We start from the raw sequence: 20,625 nt of genomic DNA, 5'->3' as shown, positions 1-20,625 counted from the left end.
AACAACACAGTCTGGCAGCAGATGAGGCAATTGTCCTAAGTATCCATTTATGAAGAACAGAAGATCAATGGTAGCCTTAAGTTTTCTGTACATGTTGTTCAAAGTCAGTTCATAAAATATATAACCAATTATCTTACAACTACTTCACTCAAAAATAAGTTAGTAAAGTTGGCGAGATTACTATGTGTACAAAAACCCTACTTGATACAATCAGTGATAAACTGACTGTTCATTACACAGAACTGTCTTCAGCAAAGGGCTCTGTCTGAAGAAAGGAAGAAGCTGTGGCAGTAAGGAGTGAAACATCCCCCTGAATCCCAGGCCCAGGCAACAGTCGAAACGGAAAGAGCAGAGACCACTTACTGGAAGAGGTAACTTTCCTTTTGTTTGTAATATGAAACTCAATTAGGTCGGCATGTGGACTGGAAAGCCCTAGTAGTCAGGAGAGACTGAAGCAGTATACAAAGACCTGAAATTCTAGAAAAAAGGAAGGAAGATGGACTCTAGAAGAAAGGAGATTGACCTTAAGCTATTTCTGGAATAATCCTTCCTCTGTTAGGTCATTTCCTTTTGCCAGGACAATCAAGGTGTGTCCCCGACCCAGAGGCTCTGACAATCCCAGGAACCTGTTCAGAAGACAGCTAAGCTCAGCAGAAATACCCTATCTGCGCCAGGCAGCTTCAGATTATTTTACATCTCACTGTTCCCAAGTATCTGGGGAAAACCAATTTTTATCCTCATTTTCACCCAAGTCCCACCCCATCTCCATTTTTTTCTTTTGCTTGTAATTTCATACCCTCTCTCAGCAGCTTCCCATTTATCACAGAAAAAGTTTTGGGTGGATTTTATTAACCTAATATATTCAAAGTTTCCTTCACAAGTATTTGGTACTCACTGATTTTTCTTTTCTTACTCTTGGAGGACCCCCCCCCCTTTTTTTTAAACTGTGCCAAAGACTTCAAGTGGCCTACTTGAAAACCATTCATACTGCATCAATACTGTAGCCTGCCAAAGCTGGCACCAACCATTACTGAGGCATTTTCAATTCTTACACATGAACTATGGTCATAGACATGTTTATCTTCTTTGTAGTCTCTTTAGGATCTAAATTAGAGCCATCAATCTGTCCAGAGTCAAGGGTGGAATCTTTCTCAGGCTTTCCTCTTTCTCAGACATAATCCTAGTCACCGTGTCATTATGCCTTACTCTATGGTGTCAAGGGAAGATTTATGAAAACTGGGTTTCCATTATTTATCCTCCCTCTCCTTTGAAGCTAACGGCCAGAGAACAGTTAGGTAAACTGAGGCTAAGAAGAGATAATGCCACGCTGTAGGAGAAATTCTACATATACCTGGATTAGACTGCAAGGTTTTTTGTTTTTTTTTTTTAATTTTTTTTTTTTTGGTTTTTCGAGACAGGGTTTCTCTGTGTAGTTTTGCGCCTTTGCTGGAACTCACTTTGTAGACCAGGCTGGCCTCGAACTCACAGAGATCCGCCTGCCTCTGCCTCCTGAGTGCTGGGATTAAAGGCGTGTGCCACCACCGCCCAGCTCAGGGTTCTAACATCTTTAGGATGAGCTAGTTACTCAAAGTTTGGCTTGAATAAATAAGTAAGTAGATGAACAGATAAATAAATATATCTACATCTCATGTATAGGTTCAATTGAGCTCCTGAGTGAAAAATACAGAGTTAATTGGCTTTCAATTGTTTAGATTTTTGTTTTGTTTTTCTTACTGTCTGACTAGTGAACACATCTGATCTTTGAGAATTTACATCAAGATCATGTCTTAAACTTTAGGACCTAAAGGGAAATTTCTGACCCAATTAACTTCCACTATGGAATACATACAGAGGTAACCCAGCTAACTGGCAAAATGGAGACAGGTGAGTCAAATGAGAAATTCAGAAAATGAAACTCATTACCCAGGAATAAACAATGGGAATCACCATTACAGACAGTACTCCATGGTCACTAAAGGGAACTCTACCATACACTGAAAAAAAAAAATCAATCCTAGCAGTGTCCACATTTAGGCTAATCATATTTTTAAAAGCAAATGAATTAGTAACCTACCGTCTGTCTGAGATTTGCTGAGGAATATTGTGCTGGCCCGAGGATGGTCGGAAGGATTGAATTCCATATTCAAATCTTTAAAGAAAAAAAGAGAAACTAAATAAATAAAATAAATCACAAGTCAATAACGATAGAACCACAATTAGTTTTCAATTTTTCAATCTTAATGTTAGTACATCCAATGACCGAAGAAACCAGTTTCTGTGTTAGTAGATCTTTTGGGTCCATTAAGAACATTGCTGTTGAAAACATGGGTGCAGGGTGTAGGAGACCTGTCAAAGGGTTCTTGGAGGGAGGAGAGAGGATTGAGGAAGTATTAGATAGAAATATAGATGTAGGGCCCTGGGTCAATACCCAGCTGCCCCAAGTTTAATCATGATGGGATTTTTATACACCAGCAAGGGGAGGAGCAAAAGACCTGCCCCCTTTGAGGTCGAGGTATAAAGTACCAACAAGTGTAGACCCTTCAAAACACCTAGTAACCACGCCCTTGGCCAAATCATCCCATTATACAACCCTGCTGGGCAAAGCAAACTCAGACATTCTGACCTTGAGGAAGGCCTTAGGGAGCCTCTTGAACCCCCACAGGGTGGCATATCTGAGATGCTCCACAAGAGATCTAGCAGCCCAAAACTCCATCCTTTGAAAAATCTGCTCTGCACCAAGAGAGGCAGGCCACCAAAGGGTGGGGTAGACTACTACACACAATTCTGTGTAAGGTCTATACCTATGTCAGGGCTCATTGGTAGTGTTCAAAAGACAAACTGTGTATAGGTCACATGGGACTCTGATGCAGGCGGGCATGGCAGGTGTACTATCTGATCCATACTTGAAAGAAAACTTAGGTCAACATATAGCACTCATAAGATTGCTCAAGCACACACACACGTGCACACACAGACACACACACACACACACACACACACACACACACACACACACACACACACACACACAGAGGCATCCTTATTTTCAGCTACTGTGGAGCATAAGATGAAAGGAGAGCAAACCAGGATGGTCAAAAAGATGATGGAGATGACACTAAAGCTTATTCACACAGGAGCTGACGTGTTCTGGGCAAACAGGAATGGGGACAAGTTCTTACACACGCACAGTTTCTAACTGCTCACCCGATTTGTTTAAAAAAAACAGTCTGAGGAGACAGATGTCTCTGTAGTTAAAGTGCTTGCTTGGCAATCAAAAGGGCTATAGTTTGAAGCCTCAGAACCCACCTAAATGCTGAGTAGGCATGGTGACTCACCTGTAATTTCAGTCTCTGGAGGAGGAGACGGGGTTTATCAGTGAGCTACAGGTTTGACTGACAGAGCCTGTCTCCAAGAACAAGGTGTAACAGATCAAGGAACAGGGCACCATGTGCATGCACACACATTTGCACCTGCCCAGACAATACACCCATGCATATGCACACCTGCACATACATCAGTGCTCACATACATGTGAACACACATATACATACCATACACACAAATGAAAACAAAAAAAAGAAAAAAAATCACTGACAGATTCTTAAGCAACACGGTCTGCCTTTCAGATACTCTGATACTTTCAGATACTTCTGGTTCGGTACACTGTAGTTTCACAAGTAAATGCCTTGAAGGGAGGCTTGATGGAAGACAGGAAAGGAAGACACAATCTCTCAAACTTGCTTTAACTTGATCTAAATAGAGACCTGATGGAAGATAGTCTGTGAGGTTTCCTATTCAAGTTAGGATCTTGCTACTTTAAAAAAAAGGAAGGGGTGGTAACAAATGTGTGTTACTTAAAGTTTATGAGGACTTCTATAAAACAAGGATGACAGCAAATACGTACTCCTAACCACAACAAGTAATTTCAAGAAAGCTTCACACCAAGTCACCAGGAAAGGTGTCAACTAGAAGGTGCGTGTGCTGCTTGCAGACAGGTGCTACAGAAAGAGCTGCCTTGGACACTGTCAAAACCTCATCTATGCAGACCCGTAACACTCCTCCTAACTCATCTGTCAGACCACTTTAACTCTCCTTTACCATTAAAACACAGAAGAAGGGGTTGCTAGAAAATGCAAACAGCTAATACTTCTCCACTGGTAGCCAGAACTACAGGGCTGCCAGGTCCTTTCAAATGGAGAAATTGTTTCTGCATCCTAGACAGTGTCCTTGAGGGCAAGGCTGACAACCTGGAAGTCAGGATTCTTTGCCTTAGATCTAAGAATGGTGCCACCACCGATCCAAAGAACTTCCAAGAAGAGCACATGCACACTAAATTTCAGTCAACCTAGACAATGCATATGTCTACCTACCACTAAAATCCATTAAGAATACCATATTGACACAGAAATAGACATACCTATGTCATCAGCCAGTAAGCAGTATGACACACTGGAGAATATGCATGGGAATAGAAAACACCTAATACATAGGATTATCTGGTTCCCTCTAAATAATGCAAATGAGCAATTTTTGCTATCCTGAAGGAGTACACCGTAAAATTTTATTTTATAGTGGCCTGGGGTTGGGGGAGGACCTGATCTGGGTCTTGTCCCCCAGCTGCTCTCCAGGATTGCTGGTTCTTAAGAGATGCAGGGGCTCTCCTCCATGTGGCACTGACCTTTTCTCTAGGGAGGCTAGCATGCAACCACCAAAATGAGTCTCCCCACCAGCAAGTTCCATGTGCAGTAGGAACATCTGACACACTATGAACTCAGGGTTACTCCAAAGACACCGGATCACCACAAGCAGCTGGCCCTGTGTATTGTCATTATGCTTTCCCCAGAGTCCCAAGGGCGTACTGGAACTCTGCTTTTACTTAAGGAATTTTGTTTTAGAACTTTCCTATGAAAGGTGAAAAGCAAGGATGATAAAGAACAAGGCTGTCACATGTCACCTTTCAAGATATGTCATAATTCTAGGTCTGGCCATAGTACACACTGTGTTGCAGGTAACCGGCCAGGAATCACCTCTGCCTAGTTCAGTGAAGAAGCTGTAATCCACTTGGTGTTAAGAGGAGACTCAAGAAAGGCTAAGGTGGGGTATGATGTGACAGTTACAACGAAGGAGTGGGGATGAGACACAGATCATGATGAGCTGGACTGGAACTCCAACCTCTCGATGAGCTTCCTCCATGGCCTCTGCTAAATCGTACCTACACTTAAACCATGGCTACCCTAGAAGGCCTGGAGCCAGTCAGTGCCTAAAGGTCAAATCCACAGACCTCCCCAAATTTGCATATTAAGGTATAGATTCTAAGAGGACATCTTCCTCTGCTTGTGAACAGAGTACACCACCCTGCTAGTGAGGCAGCACTAGCAGACATGGCAGGGAACCTTCCCAAGTGTTGGTGCATGACTATTTCTAAAGCATTTCCACAAGTTTACATCTTCTTGAGTCCTATCCCACAGCAGTAGTCTCTAAATACAAAAACTTCATACTAAAGTCAAAGCTGAGTGCAAACAACAGTCTGCTGTGGCACTGATGAATGTGAAGTAGTAGTGCCTGGTGTTCACAATGTAAGGTAGGTGCCACTTTTGCAGTGTCTGTGCCGTCCCTCTTAAAAAACAAACAAACAAAATATAACCCACTCAAAAAACAGTTGTTTTTGTTGAGCTTTAACATTTACTATAAGGTACAGGTAGCTGAAAACTCAATCTAGTCCAGAAGTTAAAGGAGATTAGTACTAATAGAGCAATTAAGGGGAGCCCTCCTGATGAAATCTAGGTGGCTTTGTAAGCAGAAGTCCAGATCAGGGAAGAGAATACACGCCTGGTCTCTACCACAAGGCTGTCACCTGAGGGGAGCCTTTAACTAGGGACCACAGCTGTGAGCCAGTTAACCTCTTCTTTAGACAGTAGCCTGGCTCAGTTTTCCATGATAGAAGACAAACTAATCAATAGTGAATACAGGGTAAAAACCAATGTGCATGGTCTCGACTTATTTGTTTACTAAATCAGTTGCTAACAACCATTGTCCATGCTATAGCAGTACAGTATCATGGAGAAGAAAAAAGCTCCACTGAGAGTCATTCATATGCTCTATAACCCATATTCAGGAAGTTGAAAGTAGATTATCCTGAAGAATCAGTGGTTTCCCAGAGAAGCCCCCAAAGTAGATAGAAATAGCATATTTCATATTATAAAATACCTAATCTGACTTCACTTCTGCCAACTCCATAGCCGGAGGCAAAGTGATATTGCTGTGTGTCTCATTTTCCTCCTATTAAAGTGCACTAATCACACATGGCTGAGATCAGAAGTTATTATATATAAAGTTGTAATAGATAGATATGATACAGATAAAAAGGTAGATTATTAAATCTACTTTTAAAAGACAACTACTAGTTTTAGATATTTTACATGAATTGGATTTTTGTATATTGTATACAAATTATCTATAGATATACAAATTTGAGATTGATTTTGTTAGAAAATACTGTATGTATCTTTCTAATCTTGTTCAAGATATTGTACCTATACAGTTGATTTAACAATGTAATGCAACTTGCTAACCCTTGAAAGTTATTACTACCAACTATTAGGATATAGAGAAATGAGAGTTAGTAGTTACACACACACAAATACATACACATACACAAAAGGAGGGGGGCGGGGAGAATGCCAATCCTTGCCAAGACAAATGTGGTTGCAGCTTTGGCAAAAGGTGTCCTTTGAGACCAGGACAATATGGCACCATCACTGAGTGGCTTTGCAATATGGAAAAGGTACAGTGCCTCTTCCTTCAAAGGCAGCTGAACAGGCAGTGGGCCGATGGCTCCTGGTGTGCAGTGGGACAGTAGCTGGAGCAGTTGTTCTTGGAGGAGTAACTAGGCTGACAGAGTCTGGCCTTTCAACGGTAGACTGGCATTTAATAAAGGAGATGAAGTCACCCACAGGCCGAGAAGAATAGGAAGCCGAAATCCAAATACACCAACAATTTCCAGAATTTAAAATCCTGAGTCATGACAGGACATTGGTGGAATTCAAGTTAATCTGGTACATGGAATACACGCACCGAATATGGGGTCGAGCTGTAGGCCTTGCGTACAACCTACTTCACAAATGAGTCTGTCAGATACGCAAAGCCTGTGGGCTGAAGATGATGCCCCAACACTGTGGAGAAACCTCGGGTGAATGTCCAGGCAGCTGGCTGTTTCTGTCATAACTCATTTTCTGGAAGTTGCTTGTTTGCACTTCCTGTTTTTCTAGGTAATATTATTTCCTTCTCAGGTCTCTGAGGGAGTTAAAGGTTAGATAGTTGTAGTTACAGTTTTCCTTGTTAAGAAATTTCAGAAAAGAAACTCACTAAGTGATGTAAAGTGTATAAATTTGAAAGACTTCATAAGATAGTTTTCTGTTAGTAATATGTTAGGATACAAACATTAGTCACATTTTAGACTCACCAAAATAGGATAGATAATGAAGTATTTTCTCTGAATTTGTCAAATACAAATGGACTAGACATAGTTGATGTATTTATTGTTTGTATATATTATATATAGTTATTATACTAATTGTATATAGTTTTTCTTATATTAGTTATAACTTTTAATTTTTTTAGACAAAAAAAGGAGAAATGTGGTGATGTATTGTGTCCCCCAATAAAATTTTACTTGAGGGTCAGAGGAAATAGCCAGCCACTATAGTAAACAAAAGTCACGTAATGTTAGCACATGCCTTTAATCCTATCACCTGGCAGGCAGGGATCTGTCTGGATCTCTGTGAATTCTAGGCCACACTAGGGAATAGAGACAAGCGTGATGACACATGCCTTTCCCAGTACCAACCATAGAGGTCTGGAGGTCTGTACAGACAGACAGGAAGTGACAGAGCTGGGCAGGAAGAGGAGGTGATGTAGCTGGCCTGAGAGAGCCAATGAGAGAACAGAACAGAAAAGGCATATAAACATGAGTATATAGGAAGAAGCTATCTTTGGAAGCTGTGGCATTGGTAAGGTGAGGTTGGCTGGTGGCTGTCCCGACTTTGCCTGATCTCTCAGGTTTTCACCCCTGTAACTGGCTCCATGTTTTTTATTTAATAAGACCGTTTAGAAATTCGCCTACAGATGCCTGCTTAATGGCTAACATTAAGAAAATCTACAAATCCCTAGGAGATAGGGCCTGTCATAACTGAAGCTGAGGTAGGAAGACCTGCCCAATCCTTTCCTGACAGTGACCCTGGACTACATAAGTGGCCACAGGGTGCACCTGATAAACAGGAGCCCAGAAGCTACACTGTACCTCAGCTGTGACTCCCACAGGTGAAAGGAGGAAGTGGGGGGGGGGCACAAAGCTGGTGTTACTACACTTTAGAGTGGAGGGCAGGCCCTCAGTCCATCACCCTTCTGTTCTGGAAGGACCCCTTTGCCCTATCCTGAAGAAGCTGTCAGAGACCAACTGTAGCTCATGTCACCAAACCACGTACAGCAAGCAAAAGAACTACTGCATCACGTAACTCAGGCCTGACTGGCATTTCCAAATGCTGCTTCCTCAGTCAAAACAGGGCTCATCTTGGTTCTGGCCTCAACACAGCCCTGATCCCCAGTTTCATGGCTTCCAGGGCTTCTCATAAAACATCCTGACAGGTGTGTGGGGGCGTGTGTGTGTGTGTGTGTGTGTGTGTGTGTGTGTGTGTGTGTGTGTGTGTGTGTGTGTGTGTTTCAGATCATAATGTGATACAAAGGGTTTTACTGGGAAAGGAGACAACATGTTGGGGAAACCTCAGTGAAACCATGTTAACAAATGAACCAGAAAGAATAGCCCCTATACAGAAGCATTCAAAACAGCCCCACAAAGAAGACTATTCAGAAAAAAACGTTGTGTCTGTGGATATAAAGGCATCACGATGTTACTTTTTTACTGGAAGAGAACCCCACCATCTTACTACATTATAAGCCTATCAATCACTGGCACTTACTACTGAGACTACTCATGACTTCCAGGAGTATGATGAAACCTCTGTACTGAGTTCTTAGAGTCTGGACACCTGTTGGGCAAAGGCTTCAAGGGAATTGTGGAATAAAGTGAAGGTGTCATGTGTGTGTGTGTGTGTGTGTGTGTGTGTGTGTGTGTGTGTGTGTGTGTGTGTGAGAGAGAGAGAGAGAGGGAGGGAGGGAGGGGGGAGGGAGAGGGAGAGGGAGAGGGAGAGGGAGAGGGAGAGGGAGAGGGAGAGGGAGAGGGAGAGGGAGAGGGAGAGGGAGAGGGAGAGGGAGAGGGAGAGGGAGAATGAATGAATTATGGACTGTGGCTATATTGTGGAGCAGAGGAGCAGGAGGAGGAAGGGAGGAGTCTACAGAAAGGTTTTCTCATGTACTTACATAGTCAGACAACTAACTACACCAGGAACAAGTATAGTGGCTAAGCAGGGATGTCTGAATACAAACAGTAAGTTTCTATTTGAAAACCTAGAAAGTCCATTCTTTCATAAACATACACCAGAGAGAGGGCAGGGAAGGTGCCAGTGGTTCTGAATGCTCCCTAAAGGATCCCTAAGATACTGAGGGATGACTCTTAATAAAAGGTACTGTGTCAGCTAGCAAGCAGCCAAACTTCTCTGCTTCTGAACATCCTTGTAGGCCCATTTGTAGACCACTTTGTAAAATTCAATGATAACAGAGCTTGGAAGTCAGCTTTAAGACATGTCCCCACATCTGATCACCTCCCTTTTAGTGATGCCTGTTTACTCCAACTGTCTTCAGGAACCCAGCAATGGGCAAGGATGGGCACTGACTAGGTCCACCACCATCTCTCCCTGTCCCAGACTACTATACTCTACAGTGGTCAGGGACAAGCACACAAGAACTACCCCTAGGAAAACACCTAGTGCCACTTTTCCTTTCTAAGGGAAGAAGGTGTTACTACTGGCAAATTTCCCTTAAACAAAGAACTCATAGGAAACACCTCCTGCTCATTGGATTGTCCTCAAACTAGAAGAGAAAAGGAAACTAAAAACTTAAATAGTTAAATTAACAGGGGTAAAAAATTCAAAAAAAAAATCTAACTTCCATTTCTACATTTAGGATTTTCTTGGGAGTTTTGATTTGGGAGCAGTCTGACAACATTTTTTTTAAAAAATATTTATTTATTTATTTATTATGCATACAGTGTTCTGCCTGCATCCCTGCAGGCCAGAAGAGGGCACCAGATTACATTACAGACGGTTATAAGCCATCATGTGGTTGCTGGGAATTGAACTCAGGACCTTTGGAAGAACAGCCAGTGCTCTTAACCTCTGAGCCATCTCTCCAGCCCATGACAACATTTTTTGTTTAATTTATAATGTTTGCATTGTGCTGGATAGTTTTATGTCAACTTGACAAGAGCTAAAGTCATATGAGAGGAGAAAACCTCAATTTAAAAAATGTCTTCGTAAGATCTGCTGTAGGAAGACTAGGACATTTTCTTAATTAGTAATTGATGGGGGGAAGGCCCAGCCCATTGTCAGTGATGCCATCCCTGGACTGGTCCTGGGTTCTATAAGAAAGTAACCTGGGCAAGCCAAGAGGAGCAAGCCAGTAAGCAGCATCCCTCCATGGCCTCTGTATCACATCCTGCCATCAAGTTCCTGCCCTGTTTGAATTCTTATCCTGACTTCCTTTGATATTAACAGTGATGTGGAAGTGTAAACCAAATAAACCCTTTGTCCCCAAGTTGCTTTTGGTCATGGTGTTTCATCACAGCAAAGAAAAAAACAAAACAAAACAAAAACCCTAACTAGGATAGCATGCATCTCATATAACTGAGCCTCTTACAAAGGAGTTTAAAAAGACTGGGCAGGGGACAGTGAAATGGCTCAGTGGGTGAAGGGAGAGAAGCAATCCTTGAAGTTCTTCAGTTTTCTACATGAGCAACACACACACACACACACACACACACACACACACACACACACACACACACGGCAGCGGAGGAGAGGGAGGGAAGGTAAGAATAAATATAATAATGAAAATTAAAAGTCCAAGTTTGTATGAATAATAAACGTGTAGGAGTCAATATACGAATGAAATAAGGTATTTTACAACCTAGCTATAAGCAATTTCCTGGCACATTAGAAAGAATTGCAAGCAAGAAAGGCCTTGAGTTGAACTGCAGCATCCAGAGCTGCAGGACACAGGGAAGATGTGCAGCCAAGGCATGTCAACAAATGACCAGGAGCATCCAGGTCAAGGGACAAAGACACACTGGACAGAAAGGAGACATGTCACCAGAGATGTTAAGGACTCTAGGATCAAAGCACAGGGAGATGGGAGGGGCAGAGAACTGAAGTCACAGCTATGGAACAGGAAGTTATCTCTGAGAATGCAAGAGGAAACACCTACAGAAACTCAAGATTATCAACAGCCATCACATCAAACACCAGGAAAACACACAATTCAGGACAAACAGTGGAGCCAGTGCAAGCAACCTTGGCAGGACAGCTAACAGGAACTCTGACCAGGACACTGACGCACTTCCCCCAGGATTTTCAGAGGACCACGAAATGATATCTCTCTGAATCAGAGGCACAATGTTAATACGTGACAAGGCAGACAGAACATATTCTGTTCCTATAGCTATTTTAAACTCCACAACCTTAAGATTATTTGCAACCAGAAATGTCATTTAGATCGTTTCTAGGGTTTCTGACAACCAAATCTAGTCATGCAAGCAAGTGAGGTAATCAACTACCAGAATTTCACTCACTTTCAGACAAGATAAACACTTTAATTCTAGATTTGAATTTCTCTCTCTAAAATTTTAACTTCCTATCTCATTCTCTAACTGCAAAGCCACCCCACACACATTCTGGTTCTGGAGAAAGTGGCAATAAAGAAAAATGCAACTTCTGAGGGACACCTTAGACAACAGGAAGTGAGAAGTACAACTAATGTTGAAATGAGTATAAGGCAGGACGGTTCAGAATTCAATCAAGTCTGTCACAGTCTACAGGAAAGGGGGCTGGGCAGCCAGATGGGGAAGATTTGCATTTAGAATAGTTTCCCTGAAGACCAAAGAAATGTGTGTGTTAGCATCCTACTATCAAAAATTTAAAGCATGACCTGAACTAACCTAAACACGGTGGTGTTTAAACACTCCATCTCATTTGCACGGCTGAACCAATGATAAGACAATTAGCCCAGCATCACAGAAGCATCATTTTAATTATTTTTGTTCCAGCCAAACATATAAGTGTGCTCACATCAGGCTCTGGTCCAGGCACAGAGACACAAGCCAAGAAGAGATATCTTATCTCTTTATAATACCCCACCTACTCTGGTCCCCGCTTGTGTCACAGTGCCTCAGGGGTGTTCACAGTTCAGTCAAGTGGAAGTCCATCCAGCTTTTGACAAACCTACACTTATAAGGGCTCAGCGTTTGATGACAACGACTCTTTCCTTGGATGTTCTCTGGGACAAAGTCATCTGGAATGGTTTCTCTGCTGGCAAGGATAAAGACCCTTTCCCAGGGCTCGAATAAGACCATTGGAAAACACAGATATTTACAATAACATTAGCAAATGTACAGCTATGAAGTAGCAACAGAAATAATTTCATTAGGGAATCACCACACCATGAGGAACTGTATTAAAGGGTCACAGCATTAGGAAGGCTGAGCACCACCGACTTAGCAGGAATGAGAGAGGGGGGAGCACTAGTCAGAACACTACAAACTAAGCAACTGAAGGTTACATTTACCTCTGCAAGAACAATTCTATCCGATAAGCAGGATTATGTTGGTTTATAAACACCAAACCGGTATTACCACTGACCTAGGAGGAATAGGAAAGGTGGCCCGACATGTGAGTGGTAGGAAAAAGTCTCCATTTCTTATTTCTACAGCCTAGTCAATGATCTACAACTTTACCTACAGGCCAACAAAGTCTCAGCTGTAGAGCAAACTAGCTGCAGAACTGCACCATTGTTCTGGGCCTGAGCAGGAAGGCAGCAAATGTCAAGCAGGACATTTTCAACCTGCAGCCCAGAGCTGCAGCTCCAACCTTCATTCATGGAGAAAGAAGAAACTCAGCGCACTAGAAATAAGACCATGTTACCATATGTTAGTATTCAAACTATTAAAGAATGGAAGACTGTCTTCAAAAACCTCCTGAGGATGTAAAGCTGAAATAAATCATGAAGGAGGTAAAGAAAGGATACTACTAGTCCCCACACTGCCTTAAAGCAATATATGCCAAGTACTGCCACAAGCCACACCAAGGGCTGGCTGGTAAGAAGGAGCACCTGGACCACTTCTGCTTACCTAGTTTCTCGGGTCATGAAGTCATTAACCGCTGCACTGTATTAGGGGTGAAAGCCAAGAGTCCCTGCTTGCTCCAGATACCAGGCCTAGCCTTGCTTGTGCTGGCCTTAGAAGCTCCAGGTGAGGTAGTACCTACTCTCAACCCACAGGGGGAGATTTGATTTCTCCAACTACCTACTGAGTGCCACACAGCTCAACCTCACAGGAGGGTGAACACTAGAAGTCCTGACTTCATGCTTTCAGCCCAGGTTTTAGTCTATCTATACTCTGGTTTCAAAGACACCATACTGGTCAGTGGTCATTTTAAGAAAATGGAAAATTAATCATTCATTCTGACCTGAGAAATATAGTGAGGTTTGTAACTTTCTGCTAAGCGCGCGCGCGCGCGCGCACACACACACACACACACACACACACACACACACACACACACACACCATGTAGAGCTCTAAGGCCCTGCCAAACAGAAGAACTACATGCAGACATTTAATCAAATCTTGTTTCTCTCCCACCCCATTTCGACTTCACTTCTGTCTAAAAATGGAAAGGACAGAAGATAATTTTGCAATTTATATAAACACATGCCAATTCAATTTGCAGTGGCCAAGTCTTTATCAATAATCTCTCTGACACTAAGAAATGTTTACCCTATATAATCCTCTTGAGAAAACACTCTTCGCATTAGGTGTGAGGCATGGCTTAAACACATAGTAGGGCACTGTGATTTCACACTTTGAGGTCGCTAACACACAACGGGCAAATATTAAGCACTCCCTCCCCAGTCATTCCACAGCTGAACCCTTCTGGTGTTCTCAGAGGTTCTGGTGAACCTCAGAGAAGGACCACCAGAACACGGATCCTACTACTTTGCTGCCATATCTCATTTTGTTATGTCCTTGCCTACCTCTTCACCAATTCAGAGCTGATAGCTCATTAGAACAGCCTTTTGAGGTACCCATTCACCCCCATGCTCCACACATCTCCCATGAGCTTTCTGGCAAACCTCAGAGAAGGTTAAATCTAATTTGTTTTGGATTTGTATGGATACTCTTCACCCACCTCTCAGTGTGATGCTTTCTATATCTAGTGTATCTCCTTAAACCTCACTAACACATTCATAGCTACCTCCACAGAGTCCAAGTTCTTGTGTCTGAGAACTCTGCTACATCTGCCCCAAGCAGCTGTGCATAGTTAGAGGAAAACACTGATCCACCTGCACACACACCTGGAGGCTTTCTGTCTCCTCACTCAGCACTCGGGACTTCTCTCAGACTACAAGTCCCTCTTACCCCACCCTTCTTGTTTGCTTGGTGACCTTACCTAGGACTCTTGACAGTCCTAGTATACCAACAACCTCCTCAAAGTCTGGGCCAGTATCAAACTCTCCTGAGCTCTCACACTGTTTCTCAGCTTCCCCAATTACCTGGCAAAGACATCAAAAATCTCAAAATCAATAAATAGTCTCATGGGTCTGGGTGGATGGCACAAGAGATAAAAGTGCTAGCTGGGCAAGCACGAGGACCCCAGTTCAGATTCCCAATGCCCATGTAAAAGCTAGGGATGAAAGCGTGTATGTCATTCTAGCACTGAGAATATACAGATAGGCAGACCCTAGGCATTCACAGGCCAGCCAGCCTAACCCAATCCAAGAATTCCAGGTTCAATGAGAGATCCCATCTTGAAAAAAATAAGGAGAGAGATAGAGGAAAGCACTCCAATATTGACTTCAGGCCTACCCACACAGCACACATGCATGCAGATCAATAGTTCAATACCTACTCCTTTAAGCCTGTACAGGTAATTAATTCTACATATGTGCTACATGTTATATCAAATACAGAGGATGAAATAATATAAAAGGAAATCAGATCTGGATCATATGGCTAGTAGATTTTAATGCAGAGGTTCTCAACCTGCCTAATGCTATGACACTTTAATACAGTTCCTCATGTTGTGGTGACCCCCAACCATAAAATTATTTCATTGCTACTTCATAACTATAATTTTGCTACTGTAAGGAACTGTAATGTAAATATCTGTGTTTTCCAATGGTCTTAGGTGCCCCCTGTGAAAGGGTTGTTCAAACCCACAGATTGAGAACGACTGTTTTAATGGCGTTGTTACCCACTTCCCCCTGAAGACTGCTCTTCTACTTAGTGTTCAGCCTCATCAACGTCAGATCCTAAGAATTAAGTAGAACATAAATAATATTTAATAAATAATATATGCTCTCCAAATGCACAAAACATGATGTCTGGGTAGCCGAGGGAACTGTAACAAAGTTCAGCATTTTCTGCTGAACTATCTGGAAGGCTGATCACTGATTACACTGGAGTGACTCCAGAGACTGAAGGGCTCCAGGTCAGAGCCCAGTCACAGTTTATCTTGGGCTATGTTAGCCTCCCAAATAGCCATTCCTTGCCCACCTCTATATCTGATCAAATATCCTATGACTAACAAATAAAACATTTGAAAGTATTAATTAAAAAGCCTAGTTTCAGCCTGGTGGTGGTGGCACATTCCTTTAATCGCAGCACTGGGGAGGCAGATCTCTCTAAATTTGAGGCCAGACTGGTCCACAGAGCAAGTTCCAGGACAACCAGGGCTACATAGGGAAATCCTGTATTGAAAAAACAAAATGAAACAAAACAGACAAAAAGTGAAAAAACAACAAAAACAAACTAGACAAAAAAAAAAAAAACAACAATCAAACAAAACCCTCATTTCCAGAAACCAAAAGCTAAAAATACCAGCAGATAGCATTTTAGCCCAATAGCTGAAATGTCCTAATTTATTTTTAACCATACCACTTAATGGTTCCACCAATGTATCTGGAAAGTGTCTTAACTTATGACTTTCTTTCTTCTGTTACTATAAAAACTTCAACAGACTATTGCTATGTTGGGATACATAATTGGAGGGAACCTCAATCTATGTTCCCTGGTTATGGTAAGTCCTATTGGGTCAGGATAAGCTATTCCCTTTAAGATGAGACTGTGTTTGTTCTATCAACACTATCAATAATAATACCCAAGGCACAGTGGTTATATGCCAGGCACTATTCTAAGAACTTTATGTATACTAACATTATCTGCATTTGGCCTTGTGGAACATAACCTTCATTGCGACTCTTCAAAATGCACTTCAGAACAAAAGTAACATATAAACGAACAAGTGTGGATTTGTTCTAATAAAATTTCATTCATAAAGCAGCCTTGCAGCACTACCACTTACCATGCTCTATACTAAGGCCCCTAGGTTTGTCCACACTAGCTGGGTCTATGGAAAAAGGGCTTCTGCTTTCCACACCGTGCTTCCTGAGTTCCTTTCTGCTACTCCTGCTCTCTTCCAACACCTTTGCTATAAAGTGCAGAGTCTAAAGCCCCTGGTGGCTCAGCATTACCTTGCCTGGCCAGCTCAGTTGACATGTAGCTTCTGCACCACCTTCCTCAGAAGTGTTTGCCTTAGAGATCCGCGCCGGCCCAGCCCAAGCCCGGCTGGCGATCCGTACAGGGCCAGGTAGTGCTGTCCTCCTGACCTTCATATCCCTGAGTTATACCCTAGTATAACTAGTATACTAGTAGTACTCCAATATGCTTTCTCCAAACTTCGAAACTATTACTTAACAGTAGGTCCAACTCTTTAACACTTCCTCACCTTAAGTAACCTGTAAATGGAAATGTTTTTACTGTACTGGTGTTCTCTTAAGGATTACCATCTTTAATCACAAGGCTTTCTTTCCAGAGAAACACATTTTATTCTGGAGGGGGAAAAAAGGTAAACAGTTTGGCCAACTAAGACACTCTGGCCTTTTCACTGGAAGTCTAATGCTACACTAAGGCCAAATTCAAACAGTACTGCAATGAAGAAAACAAGAAGTGCACTCAGTGTTGACAGACATACAGAAGACACTCTGTGTCACCCCGTGATGCCAAACACCCAACATCTGGGAAAGCTCTTGTCAGTCTTGTCACTGTTTCTTCCACATTGAAAGTATTTCCAAAGAAGGCTGCTTCTGCTTGGCTAACAACAGTGTAAAAGCCAACTTGTTCCTGGCTTACAATAGCTTCATTCTACAACGTGGTAAAACAAGGCTATATTCACAACAAGCAACCCAGACACCTGTCAACACCGCAGAGACTCCCTGGAACCATTCTAGCTCCTTAAAGGAGCCTGCATGATCAGAAATGCTCGTATGCAGAATGAACTCCCCATCTGCAATTGCAGTATTCTGCTGAAAAAATAAATCACATGGACTGTGAAGGCCTCAGTACCTTTGAAACACAATAGGAATAAGGGCACCCACCCTGAAACTGACACGCTGCATCGGAGCACTGCTAACACAGAGATGTGGGGAAAGAGAGGACTTGAAATAGCACTGCCACATGGACTCCACATCTGCGTTTCATCTAAGGTGATCCACATGAGGAAGCACTAACGGCATAATTAAAGAGCATCAGTCACAAAGGGTGGCAACGTGAATAGGAGTGAAGACGTGTAGGGACTACAGTACCTAGGTTGTTTCTGCATCCCTGGAATCTACTCCAGGCTCCATTATTTGTGCTGTGGTTGTGTGAAGTCTCACATCCACCTATTCAGAGACAATGACTGTTCTTCAATTGTTCTAACACCTCTGCATTTAAAAGGCTCTGTTGTCACAGGTGTGACCTGTGTTGCAGAAATTTCAAACCTAGTGGTGAGGTCCTAGGAGCAAGTCATCAATAGGTAAAGTGAGGTAGGAGGTCTGGAGCAGGAGATGAATCTCGACCCCATTGGTTCTGTGAATGACACTTGAGCAGCAGGCAGCCCCTCCTCCTGTCCCTCTCTCCATGATCGCTTCTCAATCAGAGCTGAGCAGCTGGAACAGACCAGGTGGAACTTTCCAGAAAGTCTGAGCTCGGGTCTAGAGGTAAGGACAAAGTCAAGACTGTATATGTATGTACAAGAACTCCTGGGATACGCGGAGCACCATTCCCCAGGAACGTCTGTAGTAAATTAATGTTTAAGCAGTGTACAGGAAAGGGGATGCTGACACCAGACCAAGCTGATTTCAGAATGGACTGCCCTTCCTCAGCAGCTAAGTTAACTATCAGCTCTTCTAATGGCGGTAAGAGACACCATGGCAAACAGGAAGCAACTTCATTTGGGTTTCTCAAAACTGGTTTAAGAGAACACAATAGAATTCCATTCCTTTTATTCCATGAAGAGCACGTTATTTATTTAAGAGTCTCTTATTGGCAATTATTAAATAATCCTAAAATTCTAAACATTCAAAAGTAAAAATTGGTATTTTATAAATCCAAATTCCTGTTTGAAAGAAAGAAGGAAAGAAACAAAGACAGACACACAGACAGACAGAAAGGCACTTTGTTTTTCTAAGAACTCCACTTAACTATCACTTAAACATTCCTTTGCAAAAAATTCTAACAGCAAGATATGTGTAGATCTATTTGGGGTTCCTTAGAAGGTAATAAAAACTTAATGACGAAAAAACAAACAAAGAAAGAAAGTATTTTTGTAACTGTTACAGATGAAAGTGGAGACAAGGAATAGTATGCAATGTCACCAGCCACAATGGTATGAGAAGCCAAATGTGAACACACATCTACTGGGTTCCAAAGGAAAAAAATCTAATGTGATTGTGTAATGGTTTGAAGAAGGCATCAAGTGAAGAAATACAAAATCCATAAATATAAGAAAATTTCAGTTATCTCTATGAACAAGGCCTATGCTGGAAGGAGATACACAAATTGCTAAAATTATCTGAGGGGTAAGGTTCCAAGTGGATCCTTGTTTCTTCTTTGTGTTTATAAGCCATTTTCTAAATTCCTTTGGTAAACACCTGTCACTGCTATCAACGGAAGCAAATACAATATTTACAGGCAATGTTTTTTAGAAGAATAACCTGTCTGGCAAACAAACGTCAAAACAAATGGCTCAAAACAGCTCAAACAAGACACCAATTAGTCTGTATTTCAGCACTGTTAAGAAACTGCTGAGTTAGCAAGAAACTGGGCCTTTTAGGAAAAAGTCTTCACAGAAAAACAAGACGTGAATGATGCATGATGGTGCATACCTGTAATTCCAGCACTTGGGAAGTACTGAGGCAGGAAGATCCCAAGTTCAAGACTATCCTTCTTGTTTGGATTTTGAAAACTGGACACAAGCTAGAGTTATCTGGGAAGAGGACTCAGTTGAGAAAATGCCTCCCTCCAGCTGCCTGCAGGCAAGTCTCTAGAGCACGTTCTTGATTAATGATTGATGGGGAGGGCCCAGCTCATTGGAGGCAGTGTCATCACTGGGCACGGTGGTCCTGAAGAGTATAAAGCACACTGAGCAGGCCATGAGGAGCAAGCCAGTGACCAGAATTCATTCATGGCCTCCGCTTCAGTTCCTACTGTGAATTCCTGTTTTGACTTTCCCTCAGCGACAGAGTGTGACCTGAAAGCTTTAAGAAATAAAAACCCTTCCTTCCCCAAGGTGCTTTTATCACAGCAACAGAAAGTTACCTAGAATAGGCATTAACGCACCTGCCAGACTGAAGACTCACAGGGCTGCAGACGTGAGTGGTAATGCATGCACACGACTCACACAGCAGTCTCAGTCAAACCATTAACAGTATTTAACCATAGTTCAGATAAATTAAGGATCAGATAAAACCACTGACAAGAACCACCAAGTGACCAGTATGTTTATACACTTGAAATCTGCTACTCAGTAGTAGTAGGTTGTGTAAGTCCAATAATTCAAGACCACAACATGAAATATTATCTCAAAAGAAAGCAAATGAACACATCACCCTACAACAACTCTGTCTGTCCAGCATTCCAGAGGAATCTGCAGAGGCCAGGTCACATCTCAGCTGTGACCCTCTTAGAACACTGCTTCTCTTGGCTGTAAAATTAGATTTAAAAATGTAAGTTCTTTTAAGGTAATATTTATTCCTATTTTCAAATTACACCTGGTGGAGCTGCTAAAGAAGATACTAAGGTGAAAGAAAATATATCAGAGTTCATGCCATTTCTTACCCTTTACAGTTAAAAAACTTGCTTTTTCACATTTTAATATTGGACTTTCTCCCTAGTGAATTACTTCTCAGAAAACATTTTAAATTTCAACATAGTTAAATTTATGAAACTCCAAGTGTGGACTTGTTTCAGTGTTTACATTAAAGAAAATTTCGTCTAGTGATCCTTAAGTCTCACTGAAGCAAGGCAGGATAGGACATGGGAAGAGAAAGGAGTACTCCCATGGTCTTGTTGAAGCCTCTTGCCAGTTGAGAGTTAAGAATTCCAACACAGGGGTTGGGGAGATGGCTCAGTGGTCAAGAT

General features: G+C 42.1%; 1 protein-coding gene across 1 annotated transcript in view; it reads right to left on the bottom strand.

Moving 5' to 3' along the window:
- Positions 1-20,625, bottom strand: part of Ccny (cyclin Y) — a 131,215-nt gene that overhangs the window by 60,499 nt on the left and 50,091 nt on the right. Inside the window, exon 2 of the mRNA XM_042277917.2 lies at positions 2,075-2,149. Within this exon, the coding sequence (XP_042133851.1) occupies positions 2,075-2,149 (75 nt within the window). The remainder of the gene's footprint in view (positions 1-2,074; positions 2,150-20,625) is intronic.

The sequence above is a fragment of the Peromyscus maniculatus genome, chromosome 5 (genome assembly GCF_049852395.1).
Source record: "Peromyscus maniculatus bairdii isolate BWxNUB_F1_BW_parent chromosome 5, HU_Pman_BW_mat_3.1, whole genome shotgun sequence".
Classification (NCBI taxonomy): Eukaryota; Metazoa; Chordata; class Mammalia; order Rodentia; family Cricetidae; genus Peromyscus; species Peromyscus maniculatus.
The sequence above is the reverse complement of the archived record's forward strand: the minus strand, read 5'-3'. Positions and strand labels throughout refer to the sequence as shown.